The sequence below is a fragment of the Anopheles nili genome, chromosome X (assembly GCF_943737925.1).
Source record: "Anopheles nili chromosome X, idAnoNiliSN_F5_01, whole genome shotgun sequence".
Lineage (NCBI taxonomy): Eukaryota > Metazoa > Arthropoda > Insecta > Diptera > Culicidae > Anopheles > Anopheles nili.
The window spans coordinates 5,078,011-5,093,220 of NC_071293.1; the positions used below are offsets into that span (position 1 = coordinate 5,078,011).

A 15,210-nucleotide genomic window follows, 5' to 3' on the forward strand; every position below is an offset into this window, starting at 1 on the left:
AGAAATGGCCACATTAACATGATGGCATGATCGCTAAGGATGAAGCACGAAGCTGAACGATCCTATACTTACCCATTAATTTTCATTAAAATAACTATCACCTTTTCTCACAAGATCCTTTCCCCGTTCTCACAAGGTTTCAAATGAAAACGAATAGAAGGCGAGATGTTTTTTGTTTTGTTTTTTTTTTCTTCAATAATAGCTATTTTTCTCAACATATGTACAGTACACGTCATATCAAAATGTTCTATGTACAATGATACGCAACGCGCAGTAATTTTTTACTTGTTTTTCTTCTTCCCCGGTCCGCATCGACACGCTCTCCTGCGGAACCGAAGACGAAACGGCGCCATTTTGCTGAGTTTCACTGGCAAAACTCCGCTTGGCGACACCACTTGTGATCCGAAAACTGCCTGGCAAACACTTTCACTATGTTTTTCTTCATCTTCTCGTGTGTTTCTCTGAATGTTTGTGTATGTGTGTGTGTGTGTTTCTTCATCATCTGCAACATCTTTTGACTTCGCTGGTTCACTACTCTGAGTAATGACTTGGTTTTTGCTTTTCTCCTCTTTTTCTTGTTTCTGTCTCACTGTCGTGACTCACTGCTGCTCTATTTGTTTGTTGTTCATTATTAGGTTAAAAAATAATTTAATATAACATTGTTTTTTTGTTGCTGCTGCTGCCGGTTTTTCTTGGTATTATCTGCTGTTTTGCAATTTTCCTCCACTGGCAACCAATTTTTTTTGTTATTTTTCTTCTTCTCCTGCAGTTGCCGCCTTCAGCCGCTTGCTTTTTTTTAATGCTTACGTTTCTAAAAAGTTTTCAACGAGTAAACCGAATGCGCTATTAGTTACCACCCCTGCCATTCCTATTCATATCCTTGCTCCGATCTCTCCATTCCCTCAACGCATCGCCAATTTTCCCCTCGGCATGATTTATAACATGTGTATGGAGGTGTTGGTGTAAATGTGTGTACGTGTGTGCCTGTGTGAGCGAGGAGGATAATCGTTCATCCGTACCACATCCTATACCGCCTGTCTCTATCTCTCTCATCTCAAACGCTGCCTAAAATTCTCCTTAAAGCCACACCATTGTCATTTGGGGATCGTTTTTTTTCTTCCGTTTTCTTCTTTCGCCTCCTGAAGGGGAGCGGGGGAGGGCATCTCTTCTTGCTTCTTCAACTTTCGCGTCAACCGAACGAGAACAATGGTCTGGAAATAACGAAACTAACCCTGGGTGCTGCGAGAGCGACCGGGGAACCGGAGGCTGGTGGCAGGACCTTGCTCCAGTTAAAAAGAAATAACGGTTGCTAATCTCGAACATGGGCAAACAGCAGCAGTTGCCCCAACCAAAACCACTCCACCGGCATCCGGATCCCCATATCTCGCACACGACCCATCCCGCACCGTTCCCCCGACATCCCCTCCACGGGGTTGTGTTCTCGCCACCCGAGATTTACAGCTGGTACCACTTTTTGTCCTTATACTTGTTCATCAGCAGATGGGCCGAGCTGGAGAACTGCTGCGCCTCGTTTGCCATCCGCTCGGTGCGCTCCTCCAGCTGGCTCAGCTTGTCGCCACGCTCCAGCATCAGCTGGTGGGCCTTGCCGATCTCTGACGTGACAGACGTCGTCCGGGCGTTCAGCTCCTGGATGTTGGCGTTCGGACCTGGGATGTGTTTCGCCACCGACCGGTTCGCTTTGCCGCTGGATTCACCAACTGCGATAGAAAAGGGAGAGCAAGGTGTGGTTAGCACGGTGGTAAAAAGTGTGGTTAGTACGGTGGCAAGTCTGCGAGGACTGCGCCCTTACAGAGCTCCTCCCGGTCGAGGTTGCGCATGCCTCCGCCGAATAGTCCCTTGAAGAAGCTTTCCTTTGGTGCTTCCGGCATTTCATGAGGTACGTAGAGATCGCCAAGCATATTGTTGTATTGGTGGCTGTGTGACAAACAGGGATAATAGGGGATGTGAGTTACTATTCTCAATTGTACGATCACCTACTGAATATTTGACAATCTCTACGAACTTACCTGAATTCTTGGCAAACGGTAAATTTTTGGATTTCGGTGGGTGTGGCTAGATACAATCCGTGGCCCTTGTTACTAAAGCTAAACGTCCGTGAAATCCTGATGATCGGGACCGATGAAATTGGCAACATGGAGGAAGGAAGAAAGAAAATAAAGCTCTCAGTAACGCAGAAAATGGCAGCCGATAAGAACAAATATTGAATCAATGTTAGAAGACGGAATCCCGCCATTGAATATAGAATATAATAATGTTTATATGTGCAAAATTTTATATAGATATATATGGTTGAGCAAATGTTATTCACTGTAAGTTGTTTGTGTGGGTAGTGGTGGATGAAGCTTGTTGGAATGCGCTGTAACCGATGCACAAGTACAAACGAAACCATTCGAAAACAGTCGCTTCCGGTACAGCAATCCACACCAACCAAGTAAGGCTTCATCCCGTTTTTTTTAAAGAAACCCCCACTCGCCCCCCACCCCTCGACAGTTGTTGAAGAAACGAAGAATCGAAGAAACGATATCGCAAAGGTACAGCTCCCCGAAAAGCCTGCAGGCTTTCCGGTTCCTCTGCCTCTCTGTATTGGTCCCGCTTTCGCTAGGGCAGAGAGCGCACGGATTGTCGCAGCAAAAGGCATGACTTACACATTCGAATCTTCATTGACTATAAGTTGTTGCCCCCAAATGGACAGCATTGGATCCACCACGCCCTGTTTACACTTGGTTTGGAAACTGTGTGTGAAGAGAACGAGTTATTTTAGTTGTTTGGGTCGGTGCAGGTTAGGGAATGCCGAGATCGTTTCGGGACGTCCTCAGGGACTTGGAATATGGAGGCGGAGGACGGCAGTGGTGCGGATGTTGAAAGAGGTCACCCTTGGGGAGAGTTGGATAGCCTCTCTAAACATGTCGCTCAATGATACTGAACCAACTGCGTGCCATCCAGGGTTAGGGATTTGTGAAAGTGAGTGTCGTTGGGTGTGGAAAGAAACCGATGGTACGGTCAGAAAGACACACTTCGTAGAGTATTGGAAGGCATGTTTGAGAGCGTTACATCTGGCGATGGAGTAATACCCGGATGTGCTGCTCCTCGTAGCGTTTTACCGCATCGTAGCGATGGATCAGGAGGTACCTACCTTAGATCGGCCAATGGAAGAAAATCAACTTCGAGTAGGGGTTTCAAGCTGGGAAGGGTAAAGACCATGAGATGCCCGTTCGATGCGTAGCATATCAGACACACGCTATCTGCAAATGCAAGACAACCATAGGTGAGTGGGACGCTCAATCTCTCTTCTTCCTTTTCGTACCTTTCATGCTGATTATTTCCGCCTTGACAATGAAGTCGAAATCAACCAGCTTCTTCCGGTAAACGCAGTTCTGGCTTGGCAGGGCGAACACACCTGCCTGCTTCTCGCTCGCGATGGCAATAAACTGTCGATCGCACAAACCGTCCGGGTTGGTAGGGCTCATCTTGGTGGACGATGTCTTGGTAGGCGTCCCTGGAACGGAACGCAGAGAGTATGATTAGTGTCGAGCGTACGCCTCACAGCTCTGGCACATCCTTCGCACATACTTTCCCGCTTCTCTTTGCCGTCCTTCGAATCCTCGCGCCAGCTTTCGAACGAGTACGGAATGAGCGCCCCGTTGCAATCCAGAAGCGACATCGAAAGGATGGACCCCTTCAGCCGGAACATAGCTCCTGGAAAAAGGCGTTGCGAGCAGATATATTTTTGAATAAGACATACGCCATTAGTAGCCGGATGGTGAACTGGCAACTGTAAACCTACCGGTCGGTGCTGTCTGTACCACATTCGCTTTCCTCAGATCGTTCTCCGGAATGGAAAGAGAGATGGTTAGGATCGATCCTAAACTGGTTCCTAACCATGCTGTAGGCAATGCCATTGAGGGATCTACATGAAAAGGATACACCTTCATTAATGCCATTCTCCGTATGCTTTTTTACTATCTGTACTTACCGCTTTTTTTTACATAACTATCGGCAAAAGCCAAACAAGTCACAGCCTCCATTGCATTATTTTCTAAGCTTGACATAGAAGATGAACGAGATCTCGAGAATGAGTTATCCAACTTATCTGTGGTTGCGAGGGCCGGAGATAGCGATAATGAACCGAGAAAGAGATAAAGAAATTCCGCAGTCCGGGTTGCACCGTGACGCGTGTTAGTACCATACAGCTGCTAGGAGAGGTTACATCTATTGGTAATGGAACGAAAACATAGGGGCAGAGGTTTGGGAAGTTACAAAAAAAGAAGCGTGCGAAGAGCTAACTGGCTAATGGTCTATCGTAACGCGTTACGTGCTATAGAACGTGTAACAGTTCCAGTTCGTATTAGGCCGCAAGATGGATATCGAAATCACCTGTGGAACTATCGAAAATCGAAAAAAAACCGAAAGGCAACGAAACTGACTTTCATCAAGCATCTCTTGAAGTACTAGGCGTCAGATATTATGCTCGCTGTGTTCTCGGCAGCAGGTTCTGTTCATTTGCGAAGGTTAACAAAACACAGCCGCAAGCAGATTAGTTACGAACACAAGACCATTTTTAAATGGTTAACGTGAGAAACTAGCACAAAACATCACTACTTGATAAAACTAAAAAGCAGAACTAAATGTAAGGAGACTATTTCCCACAAGTCGGGCATTTTCCTAAAAGAAGCAAAAACCAAACGTCTCCAGCTTTCAGAAGCATAAAAACGGTGTTGTTACGGTCTGTGCATAGCTACGACCCTTCTAAACTTGTGAGGTGCTACACAAAGCTAGCAGACTACCGATATTTCGATAATACTTCACTAATATTGCTGTATTGAGCTACGCATCTTGCTACGATTAACATAACGACAAAGGAACCTCAGCAAAGCGAATATGCAACTGGAAACGAAAAGAAAGTCTTTGCATGCGGGCACGAAGATGTCGAGGGAGTAATCTTTGAACTAAAACAAACGACAATGCAAAACAAGGTGCCGACGAGAGGAACGGGGAAGAAAGATGGATCTACATGGGGTATGCGACAAAAAAAAGGACATTCGGCACAAAAAACGAACCCCACCGTGTGGTTGTAGTGTGCTTGGGTATAGGACAAAAGTAGGGTTAAGGAGCAGCAGCTCAAACACCGACTAATTCAGAATGTCCGGTATCGAGCTGGGTGTGTCTGTGGAAATCGTGCGGGAAAAGGTCCGTGCAACCCAGCAGTGATGCTGGGGTGGGAAAATTTGAGATAAATAAAGCAGATGTTCGTGCTTTGGAAGTCCGCACAGCACTTAGAGATGGGGAAGAAGCGCGCGCGCAGACGCGTGTGTGTGTGTGCATGTATCTGAGGTGAGAATAAAACAGAGGAGGTGTTTGCAGGTGGCACCTTGCGATCGTGATTTCCTGACCGAGTCTGTCAGACCCGTTATTGTCGTGGATCCGCTTCCAGCTCCAGTGCGCTTGCTCGGACTACCGGCACTTGATATGCTCATGCCTCGCTCGTACATCGACAGCGGCATGTTCGAGTTGACCGCGTTGGGCGTCGTCGCGGAGCTGGACGTGGTGCCGCTCCCGATCCCGCCGCCACCGCCACCGCCGCCGCCGCCGCTGCCTCCGCCGCCACCGCTGCCACCGACGAGCCCATTTATCTGTGTTCGAAAACGGAACAGGAGGAGGTTGGCTTGTGGGTAATGGGAGAGCAAAACCAGCACAACAGTAGAGGGAGGAGTGGTGGAGGAGGGAGGGGAGAGGGGAAACAATGGGTGAAGGGTGGGAACTTCTGGAGAAGGGTGATGGTTGCAGCCACGACCCTCCTGAACCTGCAAAAGCAACTGCACATTGCATCCCCCTCGGGGCCCCAAGCCAGTACGTCAAGGTCACGCTCAAGGTCAAGCTTAGATTGGGTTCAGAAAGGACCAGTACAAACCAAAAAAAAACGGAGCCTGTGCCTGCGAATAATGAATGCAAAGTTCCCCTCTTAAACAAAAAACCAGCGCCATTGCAGGGACAAACACACACGCGGAAGAACGCGGCGCTCAGACCAACAGCGGACGCAAAGGTTTCGCTCGGCGGTCAGGTTGTTCCTGTCGGCGTGTGTCAAGGAGTCGAGGTACCCGTGTATGGTTGTGTTTGCGCGTGGCAACCCTATCAGAGCCTACAGCCGAAATCGCCCTAGCAACCGACGCTGAGACAGAAGAGCGATGAACGGATGGACGACTGAGCTGATGATGCAGAAGTAGGCAAGGCCTTCCCAAAAGGCCCACACAGAGTAGGAAGCGCGTGGTTGCGAGTATAGCTAGGACACGATGGTGATGATACTACCCAGATACGTTAGCTGTCGTGTATGTGTGTACTCGTGTGTGTGTATGTGTGTGTTTGTAAGAGGAAGACGGGCTGAACGCCCACGCCACAGGGTACTTACTCGTGTTGCGCAGCCACTTCGGCAGTGGCAAGGACTCAATGAAAGACTTTTTCGCCCGCCGAGTTCCCACCGGTTCCGGTGGGGCCACCGTATCCTCCGTCGGTGGTGCCAGGACCTGTGCCGGCAACGGACCCTCCACCACCACTGCCGCCACCAACACCTGGCCGCCACCTGGTGGGGCGCTCGGACCACTCGGGCCCGGACTGTGCCCCTCGACGGTACCGCTCACCGGGCAGGTGGCGCTGGAAGAGGAGGAGGGGATGGTTGGACAGTCTACCGGGGGGGCCTCCTCCGCCTCAACCGCCGACTCGACCGTCTCCTCTGGCCGCGCCGAGTCAACGTGGCTGGTCTGGAGCAAATAGATAACTTGGTTCGGTAATCATCATCATCATCATCATCATCCGCGGTGCCCATTGCGGCCATCTCTAACAGGCGAAGCGCACCACCCAACGGCTAAGGGTTAGCTTACTACGATGGGTTGAGTTTTTTTTTGTTTTTGGTTTTTTTTTGCTGTATGTATAAAAGGCTAGAGGATGCGAGAGTACGCGGTGGATTAAAGGGGATGCAAACGAACGCATAACAAACGAAACAAGGCGTGAAAGGGGGTTGTTTTTTTTTGTTTTTGGTAAACTTAAGATAAGACACGATACAGAGCACACGACGCACGGCTAGGTTACGGTGTTGTATGGTGTTACGGCCCCTCTAGTGGCCCGTTTGCTCTGGGAGCCGGCCATGACTCCAACTCTACGAATGGTGTAAGATAAGAGCACACCTACTGGCTATCCACTGCTGTACATGGTTCTGGTGCGCGTTAGTAAGTTATACTATTCTGTACAGTCGGTTAGTGTGGGTGGGTGTGAGTGTGGATGTCGCTAACTATAGATGTAAATTGGCTGTCATTTGTGACGTGGAGATGATGCGGGCGAAATTGATGAGCTTCTTTCTCTTTCCTCTCTCTCTCTCCTTCTCATTCGAAAGATGTCCTGATCCCTTGTTAAATCTGCAGAACACCTTTTCGCAGCAAGCCAGCACATGCAGGAGCAACCAACGATGTTAGAGGTGCCGCTTTCCACGCGAAATGTAGATGATATAGCTACTAGTACACGACTTCTCCGCTAGGGGAAAGCCAACCAAGCGTCTCCCGATGGATGGTGTCAAGCTGTCCAACCACGCGTCCCGTTTAATGTACAATGTCCTTGCTTGCTGCCCAAACCTCCTACGCCCGGATGAGAGATGTGTGCGGTTGCGAATGGAAAGCAGCATTCGACGGCTCCTTCTGGTGTCGGCTTAAGGAGTAAAGTGACCCGACCGCACACACCTTTCCCAGGGCTCATACGAATGACGTATGAATGCTGAGCACCTGCAGGATGTGCTCAGAACAACTCGCCCCCGCAAAACTACGTGCGAAGATCCACACCTACCACAGAGGCGTGAACCTGCGCGCCCCAGCCCTATGAGAATTGTACAGTTAATGCGTTATACACACATACGCACACAAAAACGCACACGCACAAACAAGGCTCCCACTGGCTACCGAAATGGATGCATTATACAGTACATGATGTGTTATAGGTGCTGGCTCGTGGAGCGTTAGTGTTTGGTTCCCGCGGGATAGGGTTTGGTTTCCCGAGCGTCCGACACCTACCTGGTCTATGCTAGGGGAACGCAATGAATCGTCCTTCGATTGACTGTTTTCCAAACGCTTCGGACTCCGAGGCGTCCGCGAGTACGGATCTTGCGCACCGTAGATCTCCTGGGTGCACAGGTTCAGCACGCACGTCTTCTTCACAATATCGACTATCGTTAAGCCGTACTCGTTGCCATAAGCCATGCTGGAGTAGAGCAGGGTACGGAGAACAAACCGAGAATAGGTTAGGGATTTTGGGAGCTAGAGCGCCAAGAGCGTCCGGGCAACTTACAGTCCGTAGTTGGAATTGATCGTGAGCGCAGTAATCTGCACACTGCCGCACGCCCACGATGGGACGCATACCAGCTGGGCTTGAAACCCGGGCGGCTTCCGCTGTGGTCCAGTTTTCACCTTCAGTAGGCTGCAGTTCTGCAAATGGAAGGGGTCGAGATGAAATAGGTTCATGGCAGGGGCAAGAACCCAACCGTCTCCCTTTCGTGGGACGTAAAACGCTTACCTTCTTATCGCTCTCGGCTGAGTCACCGGTTTTTGGCAGTGATTTAGGTATGAACTCACACTCGGGACTGCCTTCAAATTCGGTAAAAGATTCCATGGTGAACGGAATGTCCAGAACCTGCGTGGGGGCGAGATGAGGGTGCGATGAGAGACGGCGCACGAGCGAACAGTCTGCAATACCTACCACAATATCTCCGGTGCTTTCGGCTCTCCGGAACTTGAACAGGACAACGTAACCACAGTTGCAGGCAACACAGAGCTTTCTGGAAACGCCAGGGCACGAAAGTGAAGTGAGTAGGTTAGTTGTAGGAGTTGAGAAGTTAAAGGAGCCTCGCCAAAGCGCTAGGAACGCGACCGGTACCTTGATTCCGCGCACAGCGAAAGCATCGAGATGGCGAGCGGGTCATCCTCGCCGCTGTCCAGCGATCTCACTCGGGGTTTCTCGAATATTTTCGACGTCTTCAGCTTGTACAGCACCTGGAGCGTGCCGGCGCTCGAGTCCCAGAACTTGATCGAGCCGTCCTGGTGGCCGGTGAGGATGATCTCCGAGTAGCTGCAGGACGTCGGCTGCCATTCACCGCCGTTGATCGGCCACTCGCGCTCGGAGTAGCCGGATCGCCGGTTGGTGGCCGCACTCCGCCCGACCGAGTAGAACGCGGGCACCAGGTCGGACGGACAGTCGGCCAGGTAGGTACAGCAGGTGATCTGCGACTCGTGCAGGTCCATCGAATAAGGCGACTCGAACGTGGGATAGCCGGGCGTCAGCAGGTCGATCAGGACGAGGTCGTTCTGCAGCAGCACCGCCACCGCGTACGGTTCCTGCAGGTCTGTGAGGGAATATACCGTTGGGTCAGGATGTCATGGAGGCGCCTGGTTGCATGCTGCGCTCGGGCCGGATACCTACCACTGCCCCAAGGACTCTCGCACATGGTGACGAAGTCGACCACGCTGTGCTCCATCTCCAGGACGGTCGTCGATTTGCCCTGCACCATGACGGTGATACAGTGCGACTTGGGGCTGCATTTTTCCGTCGGCAGACCGCCCGAGAAAATGGTAAATTGATCTCTGTCGGGAAAGAACACAGGCAACGGATATGCTGTCAGTGACCGGAAGCAGCAGTTTTAAGCGAAACCCCACCACAAATACCTACCCTATTCTATTCGTTTTCACTTCGACTTTTTGAATTGAGTTACAGCTCTCCGTTTTTCCTTCCTTGTTCGTTTTAGCTGCAAAAAGTTGCCAAGCATACTCGGTTAAGTAAAAAGGATCGCACCAGGTTGACGTTCGCGCCGCACAACACTTACCGTGAGGAAAACTATGAGTTAAGGGTTTTGGTGAAAGTTTCAAAGGCCACGTACATAAAGAACCGTCGGTGTGTGATGTTATGAAGTGTTTCCCTTCGTGATGCCAGGAGCAGGAGCTGAGCGGCTCTTGCGATAGCCAGCGAAATTCCGCACATTTGCCTCTCATATCCCACAGCACTAATTGACCGGACTCGAATCCTATTAGCAGCTGTTGGGTGGACGAACAGAGCGATGTAAAAATAAATTCTCACCCCCTCCACCAGCTGCTCAACCACACACACACACGCCCACATGGGGTGGCACACGTGGCGTGTCTTGGCGATCAGGTTTCTTACCTTGTTCGCGTCGAGCGGATTATCGGATAGGTGGACCACTGCGCCAGGGTGCGTTTTTCGAATGCTGAAATCGAAAGGACACACCGGAAACGCGCATGCCACCGGAAGCGAAGGGAGAAAGAAAAAGGATGTGAGGTTATGGTTTATTTCGGGCACCAACAGCACGCTGGGAAGGTGGCTTACGGATCGATAGCTTTGTTCCAATTGATAACGTAGCCGCTGAGGGTGAACGAATCGACGTGGACGATGTGCGTATTTCCTTTTTCCGTTCCAATGTAGAGCCACTTGGTACCGATGGGTAGATGCAGGCGAGATATTCTGTTGGCAGAAGTACAAGAAGGAAAGGGATAAGAATCTGCCGTGAACAAACCGAAACAGCCCACCTTTCGCTTACCTTTCCCGCTGGAACTTCAGGCTCTGCACCACCTTCGGGATTTTGGTGTGGAAATTCCATAGATGCAGCGTGTCGTCGGCGGTGGCCGTCACCAGGCAGCCCTCGTTCACCAGGAACTCGATCAGGTTGACGGCGCAGGCCGATTCGCCCTCGTGCTTGACGTGGGCGTCGACACCAAACTTGCCCAACCTGCGAGCCGTGAAAAAAAGGGATGCTCAGTATTCTGCTTTTGGGAGCTTTTTTCTTTGGTCGTTGAAATCCCGTCCGGGAGCTACTTACAGTCGCATCGAGCCAAATTTATCTCCCACGGCCAGGATGCGCTGGACGGGATCGAACGCCAGCGCGGTGGGTGAGAAGGGAAATCCATGCCGGAAGGTCTGAAAATTTGCGCCAAACAGGACAGAGAGAAAGAGAGAACAGATTGAGATGAAAAGGGTCATAAGCTGGCAAGCTTTTCAGATCCCGGAGGCGTTGATAAACATCGCAACCAAATCGAATATATAGTCCTCTGGTTGAGAGTCGAATGTCCCTGGTACCCATCGGGATTGCTTGCTCATCACTCGCCGATGAAGCTTTGAACGATTAGTAGGGTTAGGAATCGGGGAAGTGTGGAATATGGCCTCCTCCACCTTTAGCCCTCTGGAACAAAGAAGTTCTTTCAGAGGCACTCAATTTTCGGGCAGCCATCACATGACCATGCCCTTCATGTCGTGGCGTATCCTCCCACGGATACAAACGCTCATAACCTCACAAAACCTGCCCAAACATCGCGTACTTCTCGCGCATACTTTTCAAAACCCAAAGGCAGTAACACGAGGTACGCTTAATTTATTGGAAATTCCTAAATGTTAAATCCCCCCCCCCCCCCGCACACTCCCCTTCCAAAAAAGACACATCACACACACCCACACCCACACACATTAACAGTAGGTCGTGTTGTGCGCACACTCGCAACATTCGCCAGAATACGGCAGGTGGCGGATTCGCAGAAAGGGCAGCAGAAGATACGTCCGGATCCGACATCTGCGCACTGCGGGGCTGCTGGAAAATTTCCTCACAACATGGGAGGGTGGAAATAACCGCAGGGAGGATGGGAGCGGTGGGGGGAGTGGGCACATTTGCTGGCACAAAATATTGATTCGCGCTGGGGTCGCTGTGGGAACGATTTGCACCGGCCATTGGTAGGGCAGATAATAATGAAGCGAATGTGAGCAGGTTTTCCGCCAGGATCAGCCCTTCTTTAGTCGTCGGCCGGGAGAGGGGGGGGGGGGGGGGTGGTTGGGTCTTTTGCACGAGGCGGGGGTTGGACAGCAGATTTTCCCCGGTGAGATCAGCATTTTAGAGATTTCCACGCCTTCTGGCTCGCGCGATATCGATTTTATGATAGCCCTTCGTGCCCTACGCGCCATGAGTGGGTGAGGTAGTGATAATTCGCTGTTCTCTCGCTCTCTCTCTCTCTCTCTCTCTCTCTCTCTCTCTCTCTCTCGCTCTCCCTCACACACGATGAGCACAGAGAGCGCTTGATTTTGTGGTGCATCCTTGCCGCTGGGAAGAAAAGTCCACCCTCATTCACAACTGCCTCGATCGATCGCAGCCCCCTTCCCACGAGCGGGAGGAGATAGACAACGGAGGAGGGGCCGAGGTGCTGGGTTGAGGAAAATAGCCGCGTGTGTCTTATGATATAGTTCACAAATGGTCACATACCAAATAAAACAAACGCTGGCTGTTTTCCGCCAACCAATTCGCGAGAGCTCCCGTTTTTTTTTTTCGTGGCGAATTTCGTGTCATTTTGTGAGAGAATGGGGGAAGGGGTGGGGTGCGAGAGAGAAAGAGGGTGCCTTTTAGCAATAATAACAAAATTAGATCCTTGCCCTGCACACTCCCACCCCCCTCCCCCACGAGCAGGGGGAATAAGAAAGGTAAGAAAACCACGATTCCATCCCAGCACGGACATGCGCACTGTTTGCTCGATGTTCAGTGTGTATGGGTGTGTGTATGTGTGTAAGGATCAGGCTGCGGCTGGAATGCGGGTGAAGGGTGGGAGGGGGGTGGGGATGAGGAAAAGGTGCGAGGGGAAGTTCCTCCCACCCAGAATGGATGGAAAACGCGTCACGTGCCCTTCCGGTCCTTTTCGAGGGCCCCCCCCCCCTGCACGAGGGAAGGTGGGTGGGAAAATTACCACCCCTCCTCCCATCTCCCCTTAAAAAAGGAGCCGATTTTCCGTAATGTATTTTTTTTTTCTTTTTTGTTTGTTTGAAGGTTATCCGTTCCTCCGCACTGCTCGGGAGGCTGTGCAATAACCCACGTGATCGCGATTCATGGTAAGGGGGCGTGAGGGATGGGGGGGGGGGAGGAAGGAAAACAAGACGTGGATTTCCCACCATCGATTTTCCTCCCCCCCCCCCACCGGCCAGCAACCACACTTTCGAGTCGCTTTTCGCGAGCGAAAATGGAAAAAGGCCACACACGGGAAAATATCGATCCAAAATGGTTGCGAGTGGGGAGGAGATGGGAGGGGGGGCAAAACGGGCGCCGAGGGATGCATCCCGCCGCCGGTGGGATGAATCTGGTGCGCAATATGGCAGTGGGGTGGGGTTGGGAAAATCTCTCCCCTATTTGAAACGCCCCCAGCGGTTTAGGTTTTCCTGCCCGATGGATGCTCGATCAATCCGCTCCCGGCGATGGTGGTGGTGGTTTGATAGATGTGTGCCCTTTTTTTTCTTCTTCTTCCTTTTTTCTCTCTCCGCGTCGAAAGGGCTTTGTTGGGTTGCTTGCAGAAGGGGGCCTTTGTTTGATTGCACGGCGAATGGGAGTGGGGAGGCACATTTTGCGCCGCTTTCGGATGTACCGGTCTGTCGATGGAGGATGACATCATGGGAACGGAAAGAGGTGTGTGTATGTGTATGTGTGTGTGTGTGTGTCCAGGCTAACGCAAATCGCCATCGACCCGTACCCGAGTGTGAGCAATTTATGCACTGAAACGTCACTTCACGGGGAAAGTATTGCAAGAGGGAAGGGGGGAGAGGGGGGGGGGTTGCGCTGGAGGAGGATTTGAGGGGGTGGGGGGGAGGTAAAGATAACAAAATAAGCTTTCTCTATTGATTCACTTTCTTCCTCCCCCTCTCTCTCTCTCTCTCTCTCTCTCGTGCTTTCACTTGCGATTGCATTTTGGGGTTTTGTTCTTCTTCTTCTTCTTCTTCTACAGCTACACAACCACGCCCAAACAACTTCTCACGGGCACGAAATTAGTGAGTGTTTCCCTCCCCTCCCGCCCCAATCCCCAGGATGCAATGGAAGGACGAAAAAGGAGAGAAAAAAATTAAAAAAACGGACATCCCAACATACGCACAAACACACATACAAGCGCGCGCCTTGTGCAAGTTTACCTTCTTCAGCTGGAAGTGCTCCGAGCGGAGCGTCTCCTGGATCTCCTGCTCCACGCAGATCTTGGCCGCCCCGCCAGCCCCCGCCGCCGCCTGCTGGTTGACCGACGACCGGAAGCCATCCAGCACGCCCTTGAAGGTGAACTTCTTCATCCCTGCGCTCGCTCGTTGCGGGATGGGGGGGGGGGGGGGGTGGTGGTGGTAAGGGCGAGGGTGAGGGGGTGCTGCGGGGGTGGGCTGTGTGGGAGTGTGTGTGTACCGCGCGCAGTTGATCGGTGCGGGGCGGGCGGGCGGTCCGCCCCTAATGCGTTTCCACCGCCCCTCTTACACGGGCCGCGCCTCAGTTGGGGCCAGGTGGGGCTCACACACACGCACAACCACACACACACACACACTCTCTCTCACGGGCGCGTTTGCTCACGCTGCTGCCTCTAGCCGTGCCTGTCTCTGTCTCTCACGGTGATCGATCGTTCCCGTTTCGGGTGGGAGATCGATAAATGATTGGCGTTGGCGAGAGAGAAAAAAAAACGGAAAAAAAACCAAAAAAAAAACACCTTCCGATCGAAACCGCCGCTTCCGGAGCTGGGTGGTGGTGGTGGTGTGCGGGTGTGGGTGGGTGTGTGTGTGTGTGTGCTGGCGTGCGGAAGAAAGGAACCGGGTGGGAAAAATGGGGGATGCGTGTGCGTGTGTGCGAGAATTTGATCAGCGCAACGAAGAAGAACCCTGAAACCAGCTGTTCTTTTTGGTCGCCAAAATGACCGCTCCTTTCGCAATGCACATCGTGTGGGAGGATGGCGAAGAGGAGAAGGAGCAGGAGGAGAAGAAGGAGGAGGTGTGTGTGTGTGTGTATGTGGGGTGGGTGGAGGGTGCGGGGTGGCGGAAGGGAGGGGAGCTAGGTGGAGGAAGGAGCTCAGGTGAATGCTTGCTTACACACACGCACGCACGCACGCACGCACGCACTCGCTCGCTCGCTCTCTCTCTCTCTCTCGCGCGCGCGCGCGATTTCGTGGTTGTTTTTTGTTTTCTTTTTTTGTTTCACGCACACTTCTCGCGATAGACTTTTCCGCGATTTTCTCTTATCGTTCCCACCGGGGGCCACAAAGCGCACACAAAAACGTGGACACGACGAAAAATGACAAGAGCGCACTGACACACGGGCGATCACGCGTGTTTACATGTGTCCCCGCGCTGTGATGATCGCGGTGCACAGACACACGCCGCGAGAAA

At 51.7% G+C, this 15,210-nt stretch overlaps 1 protein-coding gene across 1 annotated transcript; it reads right to left on the bottom strand.

Annotated features, from left to right (window-relative positions):
• Positions 1 to 165: 165 nt before the first annotated feature.
• Positions 166 to 14,136, bottom strand: LOC128729185 (syntaxin-binding protein 5). Its single transcript, XM_053822841.1, has 23 exons — positions 13,987 to 14,136; positions 10,880 to 10,977; positions 10,601 to 10,789; positions 10,390 to 10,524; positions 10,207 to 10,270; positions 9,872 to 10,079; positions 9,718 to 9,793; positions 9,472 to 9,632; positions 8,929 to 9,394; positions 8,752 to 8,830; positions 8,563 to 8,685; positions 8,344 to 8,480; positions 8,070 to 8,256; positions 6,425 to 6,773; positions 3,995 to 4,111; positions 3,806 to 3,928; positions 3,592 to 3,717; positions 3,326 to 3,517; positions 3,155 to 3,263; positions 2,667 to 2,753; positions 2,028 to 2,123; positions 1,811 to 1,935; positions 166 to 1,718 (listed from the first exon to the last, which is right to left on the bottom strand). The coding sequence occupies exons 1-23, from the start codon at positions 14,134 to 14,136 to the stop codon at positions 1,456 to 1,458; spliced, it is 3,660 nt and encodes a 1,219-aa protein (XP_053678816.1). The 3' UTR covers positions 166 to 1,455.
• Positions 14,137 to 15,210: the final 1,074 nt, after the last annotated feature.